We start from the raw sequence: 19,701 nt of genomic DNA on the forward strand, positions 1-19,701 counted from the left end.
GTAGTGTGTTCCTACATGTAATAGTACCTATATTTAAAAATTTAATGGATTATTAAATGTATTGATCAGTATTAAATAGTCCTACATTTTTGTAGTAACTGTTGCAATTCAAAACATGTGTCAGGATAGGCTGTGGAGTCATATGGAAATGATGCTGAATGAGAAGTCTCTAAAAGGTTAAAAATGCGATGCCTTTTCCAGGGCTTTAAGTGAGCTGGGTTGGTTGCTGAGTGCAGGACTGCTGGGCGAGGGGCTGCCACGGCTGCAGTACATGTTTCAGATGCTCCCCTCCAGTAGCAAAGTTACGTAATGCAGAGCTAAGAGCAAGAATTTTGAGCATTGTCAGCTGTTACTCAGGACGTTTTGGTGTTTCCTTTTGGACAGCTGACCCGCTCTCAAGAGATAATATAAACAATCACTGTAATAAAAATCAAAGTAGCCAGGGAGATTCTGTTGCATAATCTCCTTTTATTTTTAAGAAGACTTTGTTTCCTGGAAATGCCTTTGATTGCGTGTCAGTGTTAAAATTTAAACTGTTTTATGTAGCTGTCACTGGTGGATAATTGTGAACAGGTGGAAGGAGAAGAGGAAAAGATTACAGCACTGTGCTCCGTAGGTTGATGGTGAGATGTGATTTAGCTGAACAGTCCCCTTTTCACACTTCTCAGAGCATGAGAATAGGACATAGTTTCGTTCCTCTGAAGGAGGCAGAAGACCAGAAGAAAGCACTTTCATTTCTTCATCTTCTTGAGGGGAGCAGCACACAGGCAGAAGTCCTTGCTGTGTTCCTTGAGCAAGCCAAAGAGCAACAGGTTAAAGCTGGCAGCCTGTTATCTTCGCGGTTTAGCTTTTAGAAATCCCCATAACGTAACGCACTTGAAATAGATGTCGTCATCAGCTCCTGCCCCAAGTACTAAGCCTGACCAAATACATGTGACAGAAGATGGTGGAGTAGAGTGCAGCAGCTATTCATGTGGTAGGAGTGGTTATTGTATTAGGGTATACTTTTTGTTGACAGGCCAGCATGTTTTGAGTTAAAATTCTGCAGCTGTCTCTCTCTCTCCCTCTCCCACTTTGTCTCTGTGGATTTGTACAAATTCCAAGCTCCTCTGCAACAGAAGCACCCTTCTTATTTTGTTCTGAATATATTTCACTGGTTTGTTTTTGTTTTGTTTTTTTCCCAGCAGGAAACGGACAGCAGAGGCGCAGATCCATTCAAGATCTTAGTGTTGCAGGAACGGAGTCCAGTCAGGTAATGTGCTTCTCATCACTTCTTTGCTTTTCAGTAAAGTCAGCACCAAATCCATGCTGGGGAACTGGTCTGGAAATGTTCACCTTCGATGCTTTCGTAGGAATGATGTGGAAGCTTGGCAGACTGTAGCATTGCTTGTATTGAATTTAAATGATTCCATGAGGGTAATCTATGAATGAGCTGTAGATGAGAAGCATTTTCTATATAGTTTATGCAGTATTTAGCATTTTTACATACACATGGTTTTTGTGTACCACTTAATTTGTTTGAAGGCAGATATTACTCAGGAAAGCCTTTTCTTCTCTCTGTATGTAGAAGACAATTATAATTACTACTTATTATCTGAAGCAATTACACATACATTAGACTAATTTTTTGCATGAAAACAAAAAGCATGTACATCGCTATTATAAATGTTATTTATTGTCAATCTCTGAATCCTGAATAGTAACTTACAGTAAAATTTCTCGATTTCTTGTGAAAGATTTACAGCAGGATGTTGTCACAAAGTTTTGTTTTAAAAAAAGACTATTTCAAAAAAATATTTTATAATAACATAGCTCCTTGTCTGGTATTCTAACTGCCATGGTAACAGAAACGGTGGTATGCTACATAACATGCTCTTAGTTTAATTTCAATTTTAAATGAGAGAAGCACAGCTAATTCTTCATTCAGATGTGTTTATTTTGTGTTTTTAATTGCTTCAGTAATTCGCAGGGCCTATTTGGTCCTTAGTGTGAATGGGCAATTTTGAGATCCCTACTATTAATTGGATGTGGGATACTGCAGCTTAGCATATTCATCAGGTTAATCAGGTTTGCATACTAAACAACCGACTGCAAAAATCTAAAATAGGTGGTAATTCTTGGGGTGTGTAGTTATCAGGGAGATGAACATTTGATCCTTAATTCGGTGGAGTATTATAACCACAGAAACCTCTTCAATTCTATAGAACTTACTATGTGCATCTATCAGAAAATAACAGATGAGTCTTAAATACATTTTAATATCTTCAGAGAAGACAGGTTTATTAGGAAGGAAAGAAATGAATCTGCAAAATTGAGGAAAGAAATGTATTAGCCTATTCAGTTAATTGTAGAACTAAAATTATGTAAGACTTGGGGGGGGGGGAATTAAGGCACAGTACATCAGTTACACCAAATTGTGCTGATTGTATGGATATATTTAATTGTAGCTTTTTTTATTTAGAAGTTTTCATTCCGTTCTTTTTAATGAATGGTTAGTATTTAAAAATATAGAATTTCAGCATTTGCTTCATATCTTAATAACTTATAACAGTCTTTCTTTGAAAGTTGTTCTGCTGCTTGCATGGATGTTCAAGCTAAATTGTCCTTGTGACCAGGAGAATACACGGGGATTTTTTTGTGTTTACTTCACCAATTTTATATGTGGGTCTGTAGAACTACCAGAATCACATTTTACTTTCTTGCTTCTGATAGTGTACATATTGGAAATATGCCGTTATCTGTTTCTGTCTTGCAGTTTTTGGAAACATTATGGTAAATCTGGAAAACATAATATTTTATTAACAGGCAGGAAAAATGTACTTTCAAAGATATTTTTGTGTTGTCCATATAAACAAATAGTGAATTTTTATCCCCTTTTTGGTGTGAGAATGGATTGAAAAATCCACTGAAGCTAATGCTAACTTTTGATGTACATAGGTTTGTATATTAAAAAAAAGAATGGAAAATGAAGGAAGTAATATGCCTGAAGACTTAAGATTATTCTCTATGTATTTCTATAGCTCTGGACCTCAGTGCCTTGAATTTTTATTAACAATCTTGAACTGCTATCAGTATAGCAATCTACTAATCAAAGCTGAAGAAACATCTGACTAGCGTAGCTCTGGTCAGTTCATCCTATCTTCCCACAAGCACCATACCATATATAGGGTATCCTTTCTAATGTGAAAATCCCCTTCCCCCTCCCTCCCTTCATTGCAAACATCCTTCTTCCCCGCGTTGCATTCTCCTTTGCACCCACCCTGCGGCACGGCCTTCTTCACCAAGCAGCCATGGCACTGCGTGCCTCTGCTCCCGCACCCAGGCTGTGTATGTCCCTGTCCCACTCAGAACTGAAGGATTGACACGACGCCTCTTTTCTGGTTTTTAATTGTTTGACTGATACACTAAAGCTGATCAGAAATCTTTTCATTGAACGTATTTTTCCTGAAAATTGGTGCTGTGTTAATAGCAAATGATTCTGTTATAACTACTGGGTTTTAATCAGGAAGGTTTTCTTAAGGTTTTTCTCTTAAGGTGAAGGAAAACACCAGGCTTGATAATAATAAATATACTGAACTTTGGGTGCTTACCTGAACACACAGACCAAGACTCTTGTCTTCCTTTTTAACTGCTTGTCTGTTTTAATTCAACCACATTTTGTGTTTTATGATTGTATGGTTATTTTATTTCTGTGTACTCTTCTAAGAATTTTTTATGTGATTTGTATGGCTGCTGATTACTATATATATGTTGTTGAGACACTTAAGACACTTTCTGGTATTGCTGCTACTGGTGTTCTCAATAGCAGATAGTAATAGAGCTTTGCAGATGGTTTTACTAATCAGCATCAACAGTTTAGGTAGGAAAATATGCTAAGTCAAAGGTTTTTGATCAGCTGTTGGAGTGATTTGGTGGTGAGAATATATGTTTAAGTCTGAATTTGCACGAGTTTCTCTAGTACTTGGTGACCTTAGACTGGTTGTTATTCCAAGTGGCAGGAGTGGCACTGACACAACTGTCTCTGTAAAGTCAAATGCTACATTTTTGTTTCTTTCCATCCATATGTTGTGATGCTTTATTCATTTTTCCACATAAATTTTTTTTTTGCACTGATTTGTTTTTTGTGCCTTTCTATTTCCCTGTACATACATTTTAAACCCTTATATTGTGTCATCCGTCCAGCACTACTGCTCTTGCCTAAACACCTTTGTAACACAGAAACACATGTGCAGACTCTGAACTGCACATTAATACTTTTGCAGCCATTAATACTTTTGGGGACTTGAAGGAACACAGCGAACTGGTATTTACACTGCGTAGAGTCTTAACAGAACTGAAGTTTTATACAGATACTGAGAAACACATCTGGCATAATCATGCAACAACTGATCAGATACCTAGTAAGGCATCCGTCTCCTTCCCTGTGTACTCTGTATTGATTTGGTTGCTTTGATACATCATCTTTCACAGAATATCTGTCTGATCGGAGTATCAAAGTACCTACTACCTTTTTTAAACATTGTTTTGTTTTGTTTTGGGGTTGTTGGTTTTTGAGGGAGGGGAGGTGTAGCAGTTGCCTTCATAATTCTTACAGTTTACTTTGAAGTGTAAAAAAATATATTAAAGAAAACCATGTACTGTGTTGAACAGTTGAGAAGCAAGGTCAGAATGTAGATGCCCACATGCATGCAAGCTAAGTGGGATAATTTGGGGGATCTGATATTGTACAGATGACTCATTATCTCTGTGAGATTGTGAAATTTGTCACAGATGTGCATTTGGTTTTTTTTCTCTCATGCTGAGATAAAATTCACAGATGAGGCGATGAGGAGACAGGGCTAATAATGATGATTTCTTTAAACTGTGTTACCCACTTAAATTTAACTGGGGCATGGGATGTTATTCCTCAGAGCACGTGAGCTTTTCCAGGCTGCAAGTCTTTGAGAAGTGGAAGCTAAAAGCCAGGAATGCCATGTGAGTTTGACTGCCTGGAAGAGAAGATTTGAGAATAACCTGCTAACAAGTCTGTTAAGCATACTGAGATACCTGGAGAAAGCAAGGATGAAAGGATACTGGTGAAGGGGTAGCAGAAACTGATTGCTAAAGTACAGGCACTGGTTTACCGGTCAGAGGGGCTGATGTCCAGGAGGCTTAAAGCATCTCACTCAACGCACACTCAAACACTGCAGTTTAACTGGTGTTCAGTTTTGGGAACTTCCCTTTGACTTTGTAGTACTTTTTAGATGTGCCTCCTATAGGAATCCTTCATTTTTATCTCTAGTTATTTCATCTAAATAATGTTATGAAGGAAATTTTTTGTTGTTGTTGTTGATGGACCAAAACAAGTTGAGAAGTTACTGTAACTAGAGTAGTTCTCAAGTGCCCTTTGCTATCAGCTGTAGATACTCAGCAAACCTCTTTTTGCTTAGAGGATTCGCATACTGTTAAAAGTGATCTGTCTTCTGATCTTTCACATCAGCAGGGTATGTTTGTCATTCGTATCTGAGGACGCTGACAGTAAGCTCAGCAACTTGAATCTTGCTTAATATCAACTAAGACACCAACACAAAAGCTTTTTCAAAATGTCTGATGCCATCATCTTGAAATATCCATCAGATTATTTCTAGAGTAGTGGCTCTGTGTCTGGCCATTAACTTAAAACACTAAATGCTTAATAAACATTACAAAAGAAACACTATGCAATCAAAATAATGGATCTTTCAGTGTGTAGAGTCTTGTTACTCTGGATTGTTACTTGACTGAAATCCTGGCTTTTAAAACTTAAATTAAGGTAGGATATTTGGAAATCATAAAGAATCATAAAGAAATATGGTTTCCAGGAAATGTATATTTGAATGCTTCTTTTGAAAAATGGAGACATTTAATCATTTCATGATAAATACACCATCTTGAAAGTAGTTGTATTTTAGTTGCATCTTTTTACTTCATTTTTTTCTGCAAAACTCATTGGGGCTTATAGTCTTAAGTCTTTTACTATGTTAATTTTATGTCAGTGAGGGGGTATGTGAAATACAAGCATACATATTGTAAATAATTATTCTGAAAAAGAAGCTCAGTAGAATAATGAAATCTGTATTACGTTTTTGTGCTTCAGTAAACAAAAGGATTGGAGGAGTCAAACGGTATATAAAAGAACATCCTAGAGAATTTTGATTTAATTCTTATTTTGCTTCATGAGGGACAGTGTACTCATTTTCTGATTGTTTTATTTCAATTGATTGATCCTTTTTGATTAAACACTTATTTCATGTTTTCTTAAGATGAATCACATAAGCTCTGAGCTAACAAAAGAACCATAAGAAAACTGTAGATTAATACACTGCAGTCTAGTGCAGTTACTAAGCTATGTTCCTTTAACTGAATGTAGTTTCATTCGTTGATTAAGCATTGGAAACAAACTATTTCTTCCTTATGTTATGGAGTTGCTAGATTTCACTGAATGGTGGTGTGAAAATTCCTAGACGTGTTGTCACGCTTTTCTGTAAAGATCTTGAACACATTGTTCAGCATTGCATTTATTATGCTGAGTAGCAAAATTGTATCAATTTATTTTACACAGTACAGATGGAGTACAAATGGGGATGAAATTATCCCTGCATTGCATGTAAAGTTGATCGAACTGTCAGGACAGCTTTCAGGGTAAAAGCCTGGGGAGGAGGGTATTTTGGAGGTTTATAGGTTCAGATTTCTTCCATATTTTTTTTTTAATGAACTTTTCAAAAATCTTCCGTTAACTTGTCATTTTGTTTTGTCATTTCAGGAGAGTAGAAACAGCAGTAGATCATCTAGTCCTAGTGTGAGAATGATCACTACCTCGGGACCAACCTCTGAGAAGCCAACTCGTAATCCATGGACACCTGATGATGCAGGTAATCCTTTGTTCCTTACTTAAATTTTTGCCTGTAAAAAATATAAAATATTTATTTGGTTGTGGTTACTTAGACAATAAAAGTAAGCAATGAAAGTCAAGGTCCATTTTAGTACTGCTTAAATTAAATCATTACATTACTGACTTGTTTTTCATATAGGCTTTGAGAACACTTTTTTATAGATTATATTGAGTTACATAAACTTGTTAGTATTTTGCTTGTAAGAAAGTACTGTACATATGCAGTGGTACTAATATTTAATGAAGATCTTATAAGTACCAGTTTTTTACTATAGTGTGGTTTTGGAAAATTAGAGGAATAGACATCTTGTTACATTTTAGTCTTGTGCATTCATATTATGAATGTACATTTAAAACTTTTGTTACTCTGACATCTGGAGTGAAATGCTGTGTAGGTGAGTATCAGGAATAGGTTAATTCTGTTTATCATCTCTGTTGTAATTTGCTTATGCAGAATGTACATGTGTACACAAAATTACTGTTTTTAAATGAACTAATGTGTCTGCAGAAATGTTGTAAATACTTCTACTGTAGCATCACTGTTCTTTTGTTATGAAATAGGATTAAGAATGAACATAATTGAGTAGTCGAATTCGATTTTGAAAGTCATAATGCATTCCATAATGAAAAGAACCAGTACTGGACTGCATGAAAACAATGGATCCCCTAAATTCCTTTTTAGAATATAAATGAAAATTACAATTTTGTTACCAAACTGTACATATTGAATCTTAAACTTAGACTCAAGCTGGTACTTCACAATATGTCAAATTCTGAAATCTTTTTCTTGTGATCCATTTCATCTGGCTGATCAGTCACTTTTATTCTTTTCCTCTAACCAAGTGCAAAATGGAAACTCACATGTGGACTAACTCTTGCATAGGCATATGTATATATACATACATTTGTATGTATATATGTACACTTGTATTTCACCAAATATAAGGTGATTATGTAAGGCTTGTACTTTGGGTTTTTTCCCCCTGCTTTAGTGGGAGGAGGACATCATACCCTTGCATTTAGCTTCTGTGTTTTCTTCTTTCTGTCCATTGTTACTTCGCCTGATCACATTCTGTGCCCTGTCACTCATGATTTCCCAAAGCCCTTGCCCATTGCTACAGCCCACCCTGTGCCTTCTTGTACAGCATGGATCCTGAGTTTCTTTGGGCAGTGAGCACTTATGGGAATTGCTGCCTCACATGAAAGCAAGGTCTTACCCAGTCAGTAGTTCACTGGAAACTGAAAGCTGCTAATCCTATGCCAGTGCAAGGACAGTTTGTGCCAAATCTTTGTTCTTAAATGCAGCACACACTAGAGCTAAAAGTCAGGTCTGTTTTCTGGCCCACAGAAATCCCTCACCTTATACTCAGGTAAATACCGAATGTGCCATATGTATATTTTCTTGTTAGGTTTATGCAGTCCATGAACAAAGAATTGTTTGAGTTTCAAAAGAGAGAAATAATTTTGGTTTTCTGTAAAAGAGGGTAAATTTTTAATTTAATGAGGCAAAATGATAAAACAAGGATACAGCTGAATCTGGTCAGTCACAGGAAAAGTTGCAGTTCTGTGACACTGTTGAAATGCTTAAAAATGTCATCTGAAGTATTTTGCATGTATTGATGTATTTGAAGCATTGCAGTGGTTTTAGCAGTATCCATTTACGGCAACAGTCTAATGTAGGGAAGGACTTTTTATATTGATCGCATTTAAGATACTGTAGTGATTAAGTCTCTGGTTTTAGGGTTGTTTTCTTTTCCTTTTTTTGTTTTTACCACCTTCCAGTTTCCTTACAAGCATACACTTAACCACTTTTTCTCCATTCCCACCCTCTTATTTCTGTTTCCTTTTGAAGCTGCTCTTGGAGATAGCATAGTCTTTGAGGGCAACACCTTAGTTTCTCTACCACGACTACTCTGTGGCAGGTGCTTTTGGGGTATGGGTAAGCAGCCCCTTTTTTTTCCCACCTACCCTCCTCCATATAATCCTCTAGTAGCAATAATGCGGCTGTAAAATCAGTAGTTTCTCCATGTGTCTTCACTCTGTGTCTCTTAAAGCTTAACAGTAACCTTGTGATCCCCAGATTGTGGGCTACTAAAAGATAGGATCTGTAAGAATTCAGAAACCTGTGTAATCTGGAATGAAAGCACTAGAGAAATCTGGAGTAGCTGCAGCATAAGAAGAGAGCAGCCCAGCCCAGGAGACAGATTGGGTTCCATGCTACCCACAAAGTATCTCTGCAGAACAGAGAAGATGCCCTAGAGTGTGTTGTGAGGAAGAAACTTAGAGACCTCACTGGGAGCAGGTTTCAAAACTGAGCAGGAGATTGTGCTTATTTTATTTTGGCAGAGCTGATTTGCACAGCTTCTAATTTTAAAGTGATTAGATGCATGGGCTGGCTGGCTGATCCTTCATAAACAAGAATGAAATGGCAATTTTTTTATAAACAGAAATGATTGCAAACTGTACAAAAATAGTATTTTTAAAATCTGTATGCTGTTACATGGCTTCTAGAAATGTAGGTTGATAACCATAATCTTTATTTCTTCTTGGTATGGTAGACCATACTTTTGAATTTTTAACTGTCAGAAAAACAAAATGATTCATCTGCCTTGGGATTGAATTGCTGCTATTTCCATCTGCCTGTCCACATTCAGATTGTGTTTTGTGAAATTATTTAGAATTCTTGTTTTTGTCCTATAAGAATAGAATTAACTCTTGAAAATACATTAAAATTTTCTTGGTGTTGTTACAGAGACCAATGGGTCAGATAACTCCATCCCAATGGCATATCTTACGTTAGATCACCAGTTACAGGTAAAAAATAGACACTTTATTAGATTCTTAAGCTTGCGTTTCATTCTAACGTGTGACTTTTGGGCTGCAAAATATAGTGCCACATATTTACCTGGGTTTATATTCTGTCTAATTTTTGACCAAGGCTAAAATAAATATATTATGTAATCTGAGATTGGTTGACTCAGATTTGATCAAGCTATTAAAAACAAGCCCTGGGAAACATGATTCCTAAAACCAAATGTAAGCTGAGTTTGACTGTCAAAATAAGACATTATTTGCTTGAGTGTTACTGAATTAAATTGTTGTATACGCTTTATTTGTTGTATATGGGATCAAACACTACCTGGATTTTTGTAATAGGTGTCAGATTAAAAACCACAGATTTGAGGTTTGAGTCATCTTTGACATTGGTGCTGTAACGTTTTCCAGGGCATGGTTTAACACTTATTTTTAAAAGCTTACCAGTTTTTAAAAGATGTTATAAATACACTGCAGAGACATTCTAACACACTATTTACTAAGATATCAGTTCATTAGTCTTTAACATGTCTGATTTATTTTCAGCCTCTAGCACCGTGCCCAAACTCCAAAGAGTCTATGGCTGTGTTTGAACAGCACTGCAAAATGGCACAAGAATATATGAAAGTTCAGACAGAAATTGCATTGCTGTTGCAGAGGAAGTAAGTAAAATGTGGTTTACTTTTCCTGTTCTTAGGTGTGTTTTTTTTTTACACGAAGTCTATTCTCTGTGACTGTTATATCTGGTTTTATGAAGTAACATTTCATAGAGCATAATTATTTTCCGGCCTTAATCTCAGAAACACTGAGCTGCTCAGTACAGGCGAGATAGAGCAGCTAATTGAAAGTTTTGATCAATGTCAAGACACTTCTTCTGGACAAGTCCTAGATAAGTGTGTGGCACATCTGTATTTGTAACAAAACAGTAATGTTTGTTTGTATCATGTCCAATGAAAGATCTGGACTGTTAAAGAATCTTGAAATTTTATTTACAACGCTGTCCATTAACATGTTTTCAGTTGTAATTTGTAGATAATCAGTTAATGGATTGTAGAATTTTGAGTAATATGTCAGTGTTACTCATTTTGCAGTTAGTTTTTATCTTTATCTGACTTTTGTTAAGCATTGCATTTACAACGGTATTATCAACACACATCTTATGTTTTTCTGCCAGGGGTTTAGGACCTAATACTTTGACCTTTTTATGTACCTTCTCCTTGTGCACCAGAAATAAACTCTTTCCTCTTACATTATGTACATGTATAAGTGAAGCAACTGCATGTATTTTTGTATTAGGGTGAAAATTATTGCTGATTCAGAACTTGAGTTCACAATAAGTTCTGTTGTACTCTACTTACCCTTTCTGTTTCATGATGCTGGAGAGCAGTTCTGAGAGGTCATCTATACTCCCATGCCAGACCAAGTTATCAGCTTGTTACCCATCAGTGTCTGAGCCGCTGCAGGCAAGCAGTTCTTAACAGGGGGCTTGCCTTGGAGTTTATGGATTAATTAATGAGAAAAATGTGTTGTGTAAACCTTTTGTACATTAGAAATAGCATACAGAATGGGGGGAAAATGTTATTGTAAGTTTGAACTCCTATCATGTATTCACCTTTGGCTTAGTATCCTGAGAACAATTTGATTTTTTCACAGGCAACTAGAATTTTTAGACTTGATGAGGAGATACTGAAGCTAGAGTGAATATCGTAATTTTGATTTTTTTGTGTGTTATTTCTAAGGGTCAATAACTTATATAAAAATGTGTTTCTGTTTCAAAACTCTTAATTCTGTGCTTTTAGATTCCTACTAGGGTTTTTTGTAGTAATTTTGTATTGACATTTCTTCCAAACTGTTTTTTCTTAGTCAGAATGTAGTTGTCCGTGGGTGTTAAAACAAAAAATAGTGTTGTGATGGATGAATTTAATGCTGGTTAAGGTAGTTATTAGTTCAGTCCTCAAAGAATTATTAAGCTTTCTTCAACTGTAATTACAAACCATATGGCAACAATTAATTAACATGAACTTTCTACTTTACTATTTTGTTGCAAAAATATTGCTGGCAGCTTGCCTTCTTGTTGCCTTGTAAACAAATAGTAAAACAAACTGCTACATCAATTTTGCAGGATAAATTATAGCAAGTTTATCAGCATGTTTGCTCTTCTAAAATTGCTGCTGAAAAACAGTGTACATTTATGGTGTAAATTATGTGAAATGCCAGTTACAAAAATACTTCCCTTGATTCTGCTTTTCCACTCCTTTCATAAGTTTAAGTACAAATAGAAAATAGCACTTCACTAAAAAGTTATGAAAAATTACTGCAATTTTGTATTTTAAGTTGTCTTTAGATATTCAAAATGTGCATATACACAAAATTAGAGTTGAATACGTATATGAAATTTTATGTGGCTCCTTAGACGTTTTGCTGTGACCTTTAGAACTATGTCTGAAAGACATTATCTAAAGGACAATTTTAGAGATTGAAGCTGTGTCTTGCAGCTAGTTTAAAGTTTAAATGTAGACTTGATTTGGAAGAGAATTTTTCCCCAGACTACATTAAAGAATAAGACTTTTTTTGTGCAAAATATCACCAGCTATGAGTTCAGATTGATGATCAGTTACTGATTTGAAATATTGGAAATCATCTACACACAAATAGAAATAGATTATAAATGACAGTTACTTTTTTTTATTATTATTTTAGACAAGAGCTAATAGCAGAACTGGACCAGGATGAAAAAGACCAGCAAAACACATCCCGTCTGGTACAAGAACATAAAAAGCTGTTAGATGAAAACAAAAGTCTCTCAACATACTATCAGCAATGCAAAAAACAATTAGAGGTAATCAGAAATCAGCAACAGAAACGGCCAGGCACATCATGATTTCCTGGGACCTTTCAAATGAAAAATATGCACAGAAAAGACTGATTATTTTTTTTTTAATTGTTATTATTATCTCTTATTATGACAGCTCATGAGTGTTAGCTTCTTGGTGTGATCTGTACTTGTCTGCTGCACTTAACATCATTTAATTTTCTTTTTCCTATGGTGGACATCCAGTTCAACAGGTTAATCAAATAAGGTGAGAAAACAATGACTTGAATTAACCAACAGCCCTCAATTTAAAGCAAGAAGAGTGGCTGCTTGCATGCTCCTTGTGTGAAGGCTAGCCTAACAAGTGTTAAGGAGGCTGCTACATTTTAAGACCTTATTTTTGGTTTTTGGTGTTACCTCGATAAGAGCAAAAAAAACCCAAAACTTTCCTGTTTAAGAATGGTTTTGTTCCAGTGTCTCATCTCATACTATTATTATGATGATTGTTTTCAAGACTTAAACAGGCTCCAGGCTGCAGAGGTGTTCTTGGCTGACCACAGTAATTCATGATGCATTAGTGATGCCTTTTACCTGTAGACATAGTGTATTTTTTCCACATGCAAAATGGTAGGCAAACTGATGCCAGCATCCTTGGTTCAGTGCTTGATAGCCCTGCATTTTGACTAATATGTTTCTTGTAATCTTGCTTTCATAAAATATTTGAAGTAAAAGACTGTATTTTGTTTACTTTCTTGAGGTGAATGACATGCAGTTTCGCTTAATTACCGGGCAAAAGTTATGAAGGTGATTCATTGGGCAGAGTTGGTCCCTTGTGTAAAGAGGAAGAATCAAAAATGTGTGAAAGCATTTTAAAGCTTTTGTCCCTGTAGCATCTTTGGATGGAAATTCAGAAAGAAAATTGTTACAAAACTTGAAATACTTGCTCCTTTTATGTTTTTGCTCCCTTATTGATTTTTTTTTTTGTTTTTCTTACAACTTATTTGCTGAAAAGCATTTACCATAAATGTAAATAAGTTTGTTTTAGATAGGGAGAGAAAGGTTTGGGGAAATGAATTTATTTTAAATAGCAAATTATGAAATGGAGTTGAGTGTGCAAATAGCGGAAGCTATTAAGAACATGAGGGAAATGGCTTAGATCTCCACCAGGAATCTCAGTTATTCTACTCATTTGAACATAGTTCAAAGGAAGTCCATTACAGAATGCCTGCTGCCTTTGTGACTGAAGAGTTGCATTTAATGAACTCAAGCAGAATATGTAATACTCAGTGTTGTTATTCACCATTATTACATGGGAGAAAATAACTGCTTGTTTTACATTGCAGATTAATTACTTGGATTATGAATTAACTGGTACAAAAATGAGGCACTTCTAAATATAATGATAAGTTATTCCTTGTATAAGTTCTTGAGGTACCCAGTTGTGAGCAGGGTTTTAATAACACTCCTTTGCAAAAGAAAAGTAGAAAATTGAAGTTTAGCTGTGGAGCCCTCCAAATAAAAGAAGGGTAATCTGAAATTTTACTTACACTTATTTCAAATAAATGGTTATTTATAAGAGCCCACGAGCAGAACTTGGAAAAACCTCAAGGGTAAAAACTTCACAGTATTTTCTCTTTTCTTTCCTGCCTACTTGATAAAAACCATTAGTACTGTTGTGCTTATCTGTGAACAGCAAAGATGATGAACAATGTACTAAACAGTGTCATCCTGTCTTGAAAATAAATCTGTTGTTGGCAAACCTTTGGGAGTTAGAAACCCTTCCCTCATTTTATTTAAATAAAGGAAGGGTTATCATTTCCAAAACCTTAGCAGATAATTTGATTAGTTAGCTGAAACTGATATTGGGATCAACTTAAGGGCACACATATTTATAGCAAAATGTAATTGGGAGAGAAAATAACTGTAGTATTAGGAATAGCACAAGTTATCCAGAGCATTGCTGTTCACATACATCTGTCCATCTACCAAAATGGAGACACTCGATGATCAGTAGCTTACTTAACATATGCTGAAGCATTAAGTAGAACAGCATAAATACTGATGCTCAACTTCAGATGCGTGGCTGATAATTACCTACACAAAATCATTTACTAGGACAGTTTTTACATTTCAGCGTCATAAAACCGATACACTTAGGGTGAATCAGTTTTGTATGTGAAAAGTCACTTTATGGCAAGGTTTGAGTAATGGTACATAATACGAACGTCTGTTCTAGCAATTACTTATGACTTTTCAGGGTTTACATTATAAAGATTATAAAATAAGTGCTGTGCTACCATGCACTGTTGGCTCCATTCAATAGTTAGGTTATATTGCTCTTGTAATTTTCAGACGGAATTTGGAGTTTGACCTTTTGCCTTCAAATTATCCCTTTCTTAATTCCACCAAAAATGAAAAAATATTTCCCCGAATTTCTCACTGAAGATTTCCATGTGGCAAAATTTGTGTATCGTAACAAAAAAACTTATAAGGGTAGAACATAGTGGTTTGGGCTAAGAAGAGTTTAACAGCTTAATTTTCAGTGACCTTTATTGTTTTCATAAGGCTCTTGTTTTAAAGTTGTTTACAAATGTACTTGTATTTTTCTGTTAAAGTATCTGGACTGTTCAGGAACTTTTTTCGTGTACTTCTGTCCAGTTAAAGCTGTTCCTCTAATAAGAGAGGTGAAACATCTAGTTTTGGCTGGGCATTGCCTTCTCAGAAAAGGTAACAGGCTCTGTTTTTTGTTGCAGTATGTGTTCTGTAAGATATTGTGTAATGGAAAGTATGCTTATGTACACTATGCAGTTCTTCCAAAATGCTTTTTTAGGCTTTTTGGTTTGTTATTTTTTCTGATGAGGAGTTGAAGATTGTAATTCAAAACTTGTACATAAAATGGTGAATGATTTCATATGATTCAGGAATGAGCAGTGTGGCTTTCTGCTACAGGGTTTTATTCCTTTGTCAGGAATTAATTAGTAAAAGCTGAGAGCCTTCCACAAATATGTAGTGATGCCCCAACACTTGCTGGGGCATCTGTAGTCTCTGATGGAATCCCACACTGGGTGGAAGATGATCATTGTGCAGTTGTTCCCACTGCTGAAAAAAATTCTTCTGCTATGAGCTCGTCTCTTCCTGTGTGCAGAAGTAGGGTGTAGGATGAATAGTCCTACTCGTAAGTGAGTATCAAGATATTTTAAGAATGCCACATCTTCCTTATGGATGTTCTGCAAAGAGATACGGTCTCATCTTCCATTCTTCAGACAAATTCGGTTCCCTGGAACTTCTTTATTTTGTTCATAATGGATTTTATGTACCTCTCTCTGTGCCACAGAGAGAGACAGTCCCCTTAGCTGTTTCACTGTCTGTGAAGAACACAGAATTGTTCTTCAGATCTGTTCTGAGGTGTTTTGAACAACTCAACTGTTTAGGTGCCCTGCTTGTAACCTGCAGGGAAGATTTGAAAGGGTAAGGGAAAAAAAAAAGGTGTGGTATACTCAAGCCCTCAGAATACAGATATCCCTGGTGAACTGGTTGAAGAGGAGGATGTTATGAAAGTAAAACCTGTGTACATGTATATTCACACGTAAACACAGTTATGTACTTGCACGTTCATACCTACCTGAAAGGAGGTTGTATCCAAGTGAAGGTTGTCTTCTTCTCCCAGGCAGGATGAAAGGACATAGTCATAAGCTGCTCCAGGAGAGGTTTAGGTTGGACATGAGGAGGGATTTCTTCACAGAAGGGGTGATTAGAGATTGTAGTGGGCTGGCCAGGGATGTGGTGGAGTCACCATCCCTGGATGTGTTTGAGGAAAGAGTGGCTGTGGCACTCGGTGCCATGGTCTAATTGATGTGGTAGTGCTTGGTCATAGGTTGGACTCGATCTCAGAGGTCTGTTCCATTCTGTGATTCTATGTAGGTGTAGAGAGATACACATATTGAATCAGAATTGATAGTTTTCTTTTTCTTTCCGAAATCAGACCTTTCTGTAGTTAACTTTCGTTTACTTTAATAATGTCACTAGGTGGGTTATGCTCTACACCTGTGAAGATCAAGTTCTTCCGTAGAGGCAGATAAATACAGTTGTGTGTATCTGAGAGTGCATCAGTTATTTTCTATGCCCCTATAGCGGTTTTCTGCTTCTTGCAGGGACAGTTCAGATCTTCCACTGAACTTGGAGAGATTTCCTACGAATGTTTTGACTTTGAACCTACATCATGACTCTGGTCAAGAGGGGTACTTAATGAAAGAGCAAAACTGAATTTAGACCCAATAGTTTAAATTTTTAATTATTTATAAAATACTGTCTTAAAATACTAAGACCACTGCTAATCCTAGGGCTTTAACTTAAACAAGCGTTCATGAAAAAATGGTTTTTATTCATAATTGTGTGCTTTACACTAAGTAGCTAAAAATCTGAGATACCCCAAGGGATACAACGAGCTTGTGTTTGCATAATTACACATGATTTGTTGATACCTGCCTTCTAACTTGGATAAAGGCAGCCCACCTACTCCTACACATGGGAACTGTTGCGTTTTAAGGGTGGGTGAAGAGGAGCAGATTATAGAATCATTGAGGCTGGAAAAGATCTCCACAATCATGAGTCCAACCTTTGACTGAACACCACCCTGTCAACTAAACCATAGCACCAAGTGCCACGTCCAGTCATTTCTTGAATGCCTCCAGGCATAGGGATTCCACCACTACCCCGGGCAGCCCGTTCCAATGCTTAACCACCCTCTGAGTGAAGAAATTCCACCTGAGATCATTGCATTATAAGAAGTTTAAAGCATATTCAGCTTTGTGTGAAGCAAGGGGTAGCAGGTGGAAGCACCCCCACCTCCTTTGTGTGAGACCACAACTCCTGACCAAGGCTGGGGGAGAGGCAGGGGATAATGCAGCCCCAGCAGTGTGCAGACTGCATGTGCGAGTTTTGGCTTCTCTTGGACCTGTTTCTGTCCTTAAGCAGTGAGTGGTCCCTGTATCAACATGAATCAGAGGGTTATGATTAGTGACAACTGGTCTAGTTGGAGGCTGTCATTAGCCCTATCTCTCAAGGGTTGATACTGTGTCCAGTTTTAACTTACTCATCAGTGACTTGGATGAACATTCGCATGTGGACTGGTGGAAATGTAAAGGTCTTCCTTTTTCCTGACCATGCTTTTCCATCCCACTGGTATTGAACAGGAGAGGCTATGGGACTACTGCACATAGGCTGCTCTCCTCTCATATTTAGGCAAAGGACTTGCATTCCTATAACCTGTGGGCTCAACATATGGGATGGGACAAAATCTTAGTTTATAGCAGAAAATTAGAAAAAAATCCTAGTTGTAGGCAGATTGAAGATCATATGATCTTATATGATCTCTGCCCGGAGGGTGGTGAGACACTGGAGCAGATTACGCAAAAGAGTTTTGCATGCCCCATCTCTAGGAGTGTTCAAGACCAAGTTGGATGGAGCTCTGAGTAACCTGCTCTTAGAACTAGATGATCTTTAAGGTCCCTTCTGACCTGAACCATTCTCTGTTGAGGTGGATATGCCTAAGAACTCTATTTAGGTCTGTTTCTCTCCTTTTTCATGAGGAGTAGCAATGTGGACTTCACATGTTGGGGCATCTTTGAGTGATCTGCAAAGCCACCATGACTGTCCTCATAGCTCCTGCAGTGTGAAAAGGGGGGTGGCCAAAAATGTGTTTAAGAAAAGGAGAGTCCTTTATGCGGCTTTGCTGGTGTCTGTACAGTAGGTGTTTAAGACTTCTGAGACTCCTTTCCAAAAACAGGCAAAGTTACGATGATTTGGCTGTAAGAGGGAATAAATCATCCTATCATCCAGGAATATCCATATTTGTGAAACCAGTGCTGTGGAAGTATTCCTGTGAGCATCTTTGTTCTCCAAGGTCCCAGAGGAGCCTGCCTGTGCCTGTCACTGGAGGACTCCTCAAGCAGATGTCTCCAAAAAGTTAAACCTGGTATGTGCAAATCAGATTCTTATTAAAGTTTCTTGCATCATCGTTGTCATCATCATTAGCAATGTGGGTAGGGCATAGCCACGAATTGTTCATGAGGTAGGAAGTGAAGCTAATTTAGCTTGTCCTCTGAGGGCTGCCTGGGGTCCGCGGGGCTGCCAAGCCCAAACTGCTTCTGTCAGTAAAGTGCTCAGATACGACCTCAGAGACGGTGCAAGGAGCCATTTTGGTCAGTGCAGCTGTGCTTTGACTCAGAGGACGCTGCTGAGTGTGAGCAGGGCTGAGGGTGAGAGCCGGGCTGCTGCTTTCCATTAAGGACCTTTAACCACCACTCTGGGTGTCCTTGAGTGCTGGCAGACACCAAAGCTGCAGTGAAGTGTGAGATTTAGGGTGATAATTTTATGCTCATCAGAAACCCTAGGTCCCAAGAGATTGCTGGGGAGGGATTTATTTGTTTTGGGGATGAAGAAAGCAAACAAAACAAAATGTGCATGAGGGTCATGTAGTGCACTGTATCCCACATCTCTGGATCAGGGGAACACACCAGTAGGTGTGGAACATCATACCAAAGGAACCGTGTGGTGAAAAAAGTGGTGTGGTGAAGGCTTTCTTGCTTCCCTGAGTGCTCTGGGTTCTCAGACCTGAAAGGAAAAAGAGGAAAAAGCCTTACAAACACAACTGGGGAGCTGAATGTGGCCAGTTTATTGATAATTTTGTGTATTATGCCATGCCTCCCCAAAAAAGTCCTATAGATCAAACTGCATTTTTAATCTCTGCAGCTTTAATTCAATGGGGTTAGGACCATTTAGGCTTTTTTCCTACTTTGTCAGTTTGTCTGAGAGATTGTTACTCTCCCAGCAAACCATGGGACCCTTTCACTGTCAGAACTACAGAAAATATTGCACTCTGCTCTTTAACAAACATCAGGCTCCCAGGACAGTACGGTGCTTGATCAGTAACACGTGCAGGTGTAGGAAGAGGGTATATTCTTTCCCATTTCCCGGGAAAGTGTCACTAAAATCACAACAGCAGCTGCAATGACCAAGTTTCTTACAAATGTTTTATAGTGATAAGTTGCTTAAGGTTTCTTCATTTGCACTGGCTTCTTGCACCGCAAGACAGCATTTGTTGTAATTACTTATCCCCCCTTCCCTGAAGAAAACATATTAGAATCAATGGAAAGGTAATATATAA

At 37.3% G+C, this 19,701-nt stretch overlaps 1 protein-coding gene across 5 annotated transcripts in view; it reads left to right on the forward strand.

Annotated features, from left to right (window-relative positions):
* MAP3K7 (mitogen-activated protein kinase kinase kinase 7) overlaps positions 1 to 15,288 on the forward strand; it is a 47,450-nt gene extending 32,162 nt beyond the window's left edge. For 2 of the 5 annotated variants that reach the window (XM_032683402.1, XM_032683404.1), the window contains 5 exons: positions 1,188 to 1,252; positions 6,782 to 6,890; positions 9,663 to 9,724; positions 10,271 to 10,386; positions 12,425 to 14,308. In XM_032683402.1, coding sequence (XP_032539293.1) covers positions 1,188 to 1,252; positions 6,782 to 6,890; positions 9,663 to 9,724; positions 10,271 to 10,386; positions 12,425 to 12,605 — 533 coding nt within the window. In that variant the 3' untranslated portion in view covers positions 12,606 to 14,308. Of the gene's footprint in view, positions 1 to 1,184; positions 1,253 to 6,781; positions 6,891 to 9,662; positions 9,725 to 10,270; positions 10,387 to 12,424 lie in introns of all 5 variants that reach the window. The other 3 variants (XM_032683403.1, XM_032683405.1, XM_032683401.1) reach the window with 2 other exon arrangements.
* The last annotated feature ends 4,413 nt before the right edge of the window (positions 15,289 to 19,701 follow it).

Source organism: Chiroxiphia lanceolata, chromosome 3 (genome assembly GCF_009829145.1).
Source record: "Chiroxiphia lanceolata isolate bChiLan1 chromosome 3, bChiLan1.pri, whole genome shotgun sequence".
Taxonomy (NCBI): Eukaryota; Metazoa; Chordata; class Aves; order Passeriformes; family Pipridae; genus Chiroxiphia; species Chiroxiphia lanceolata.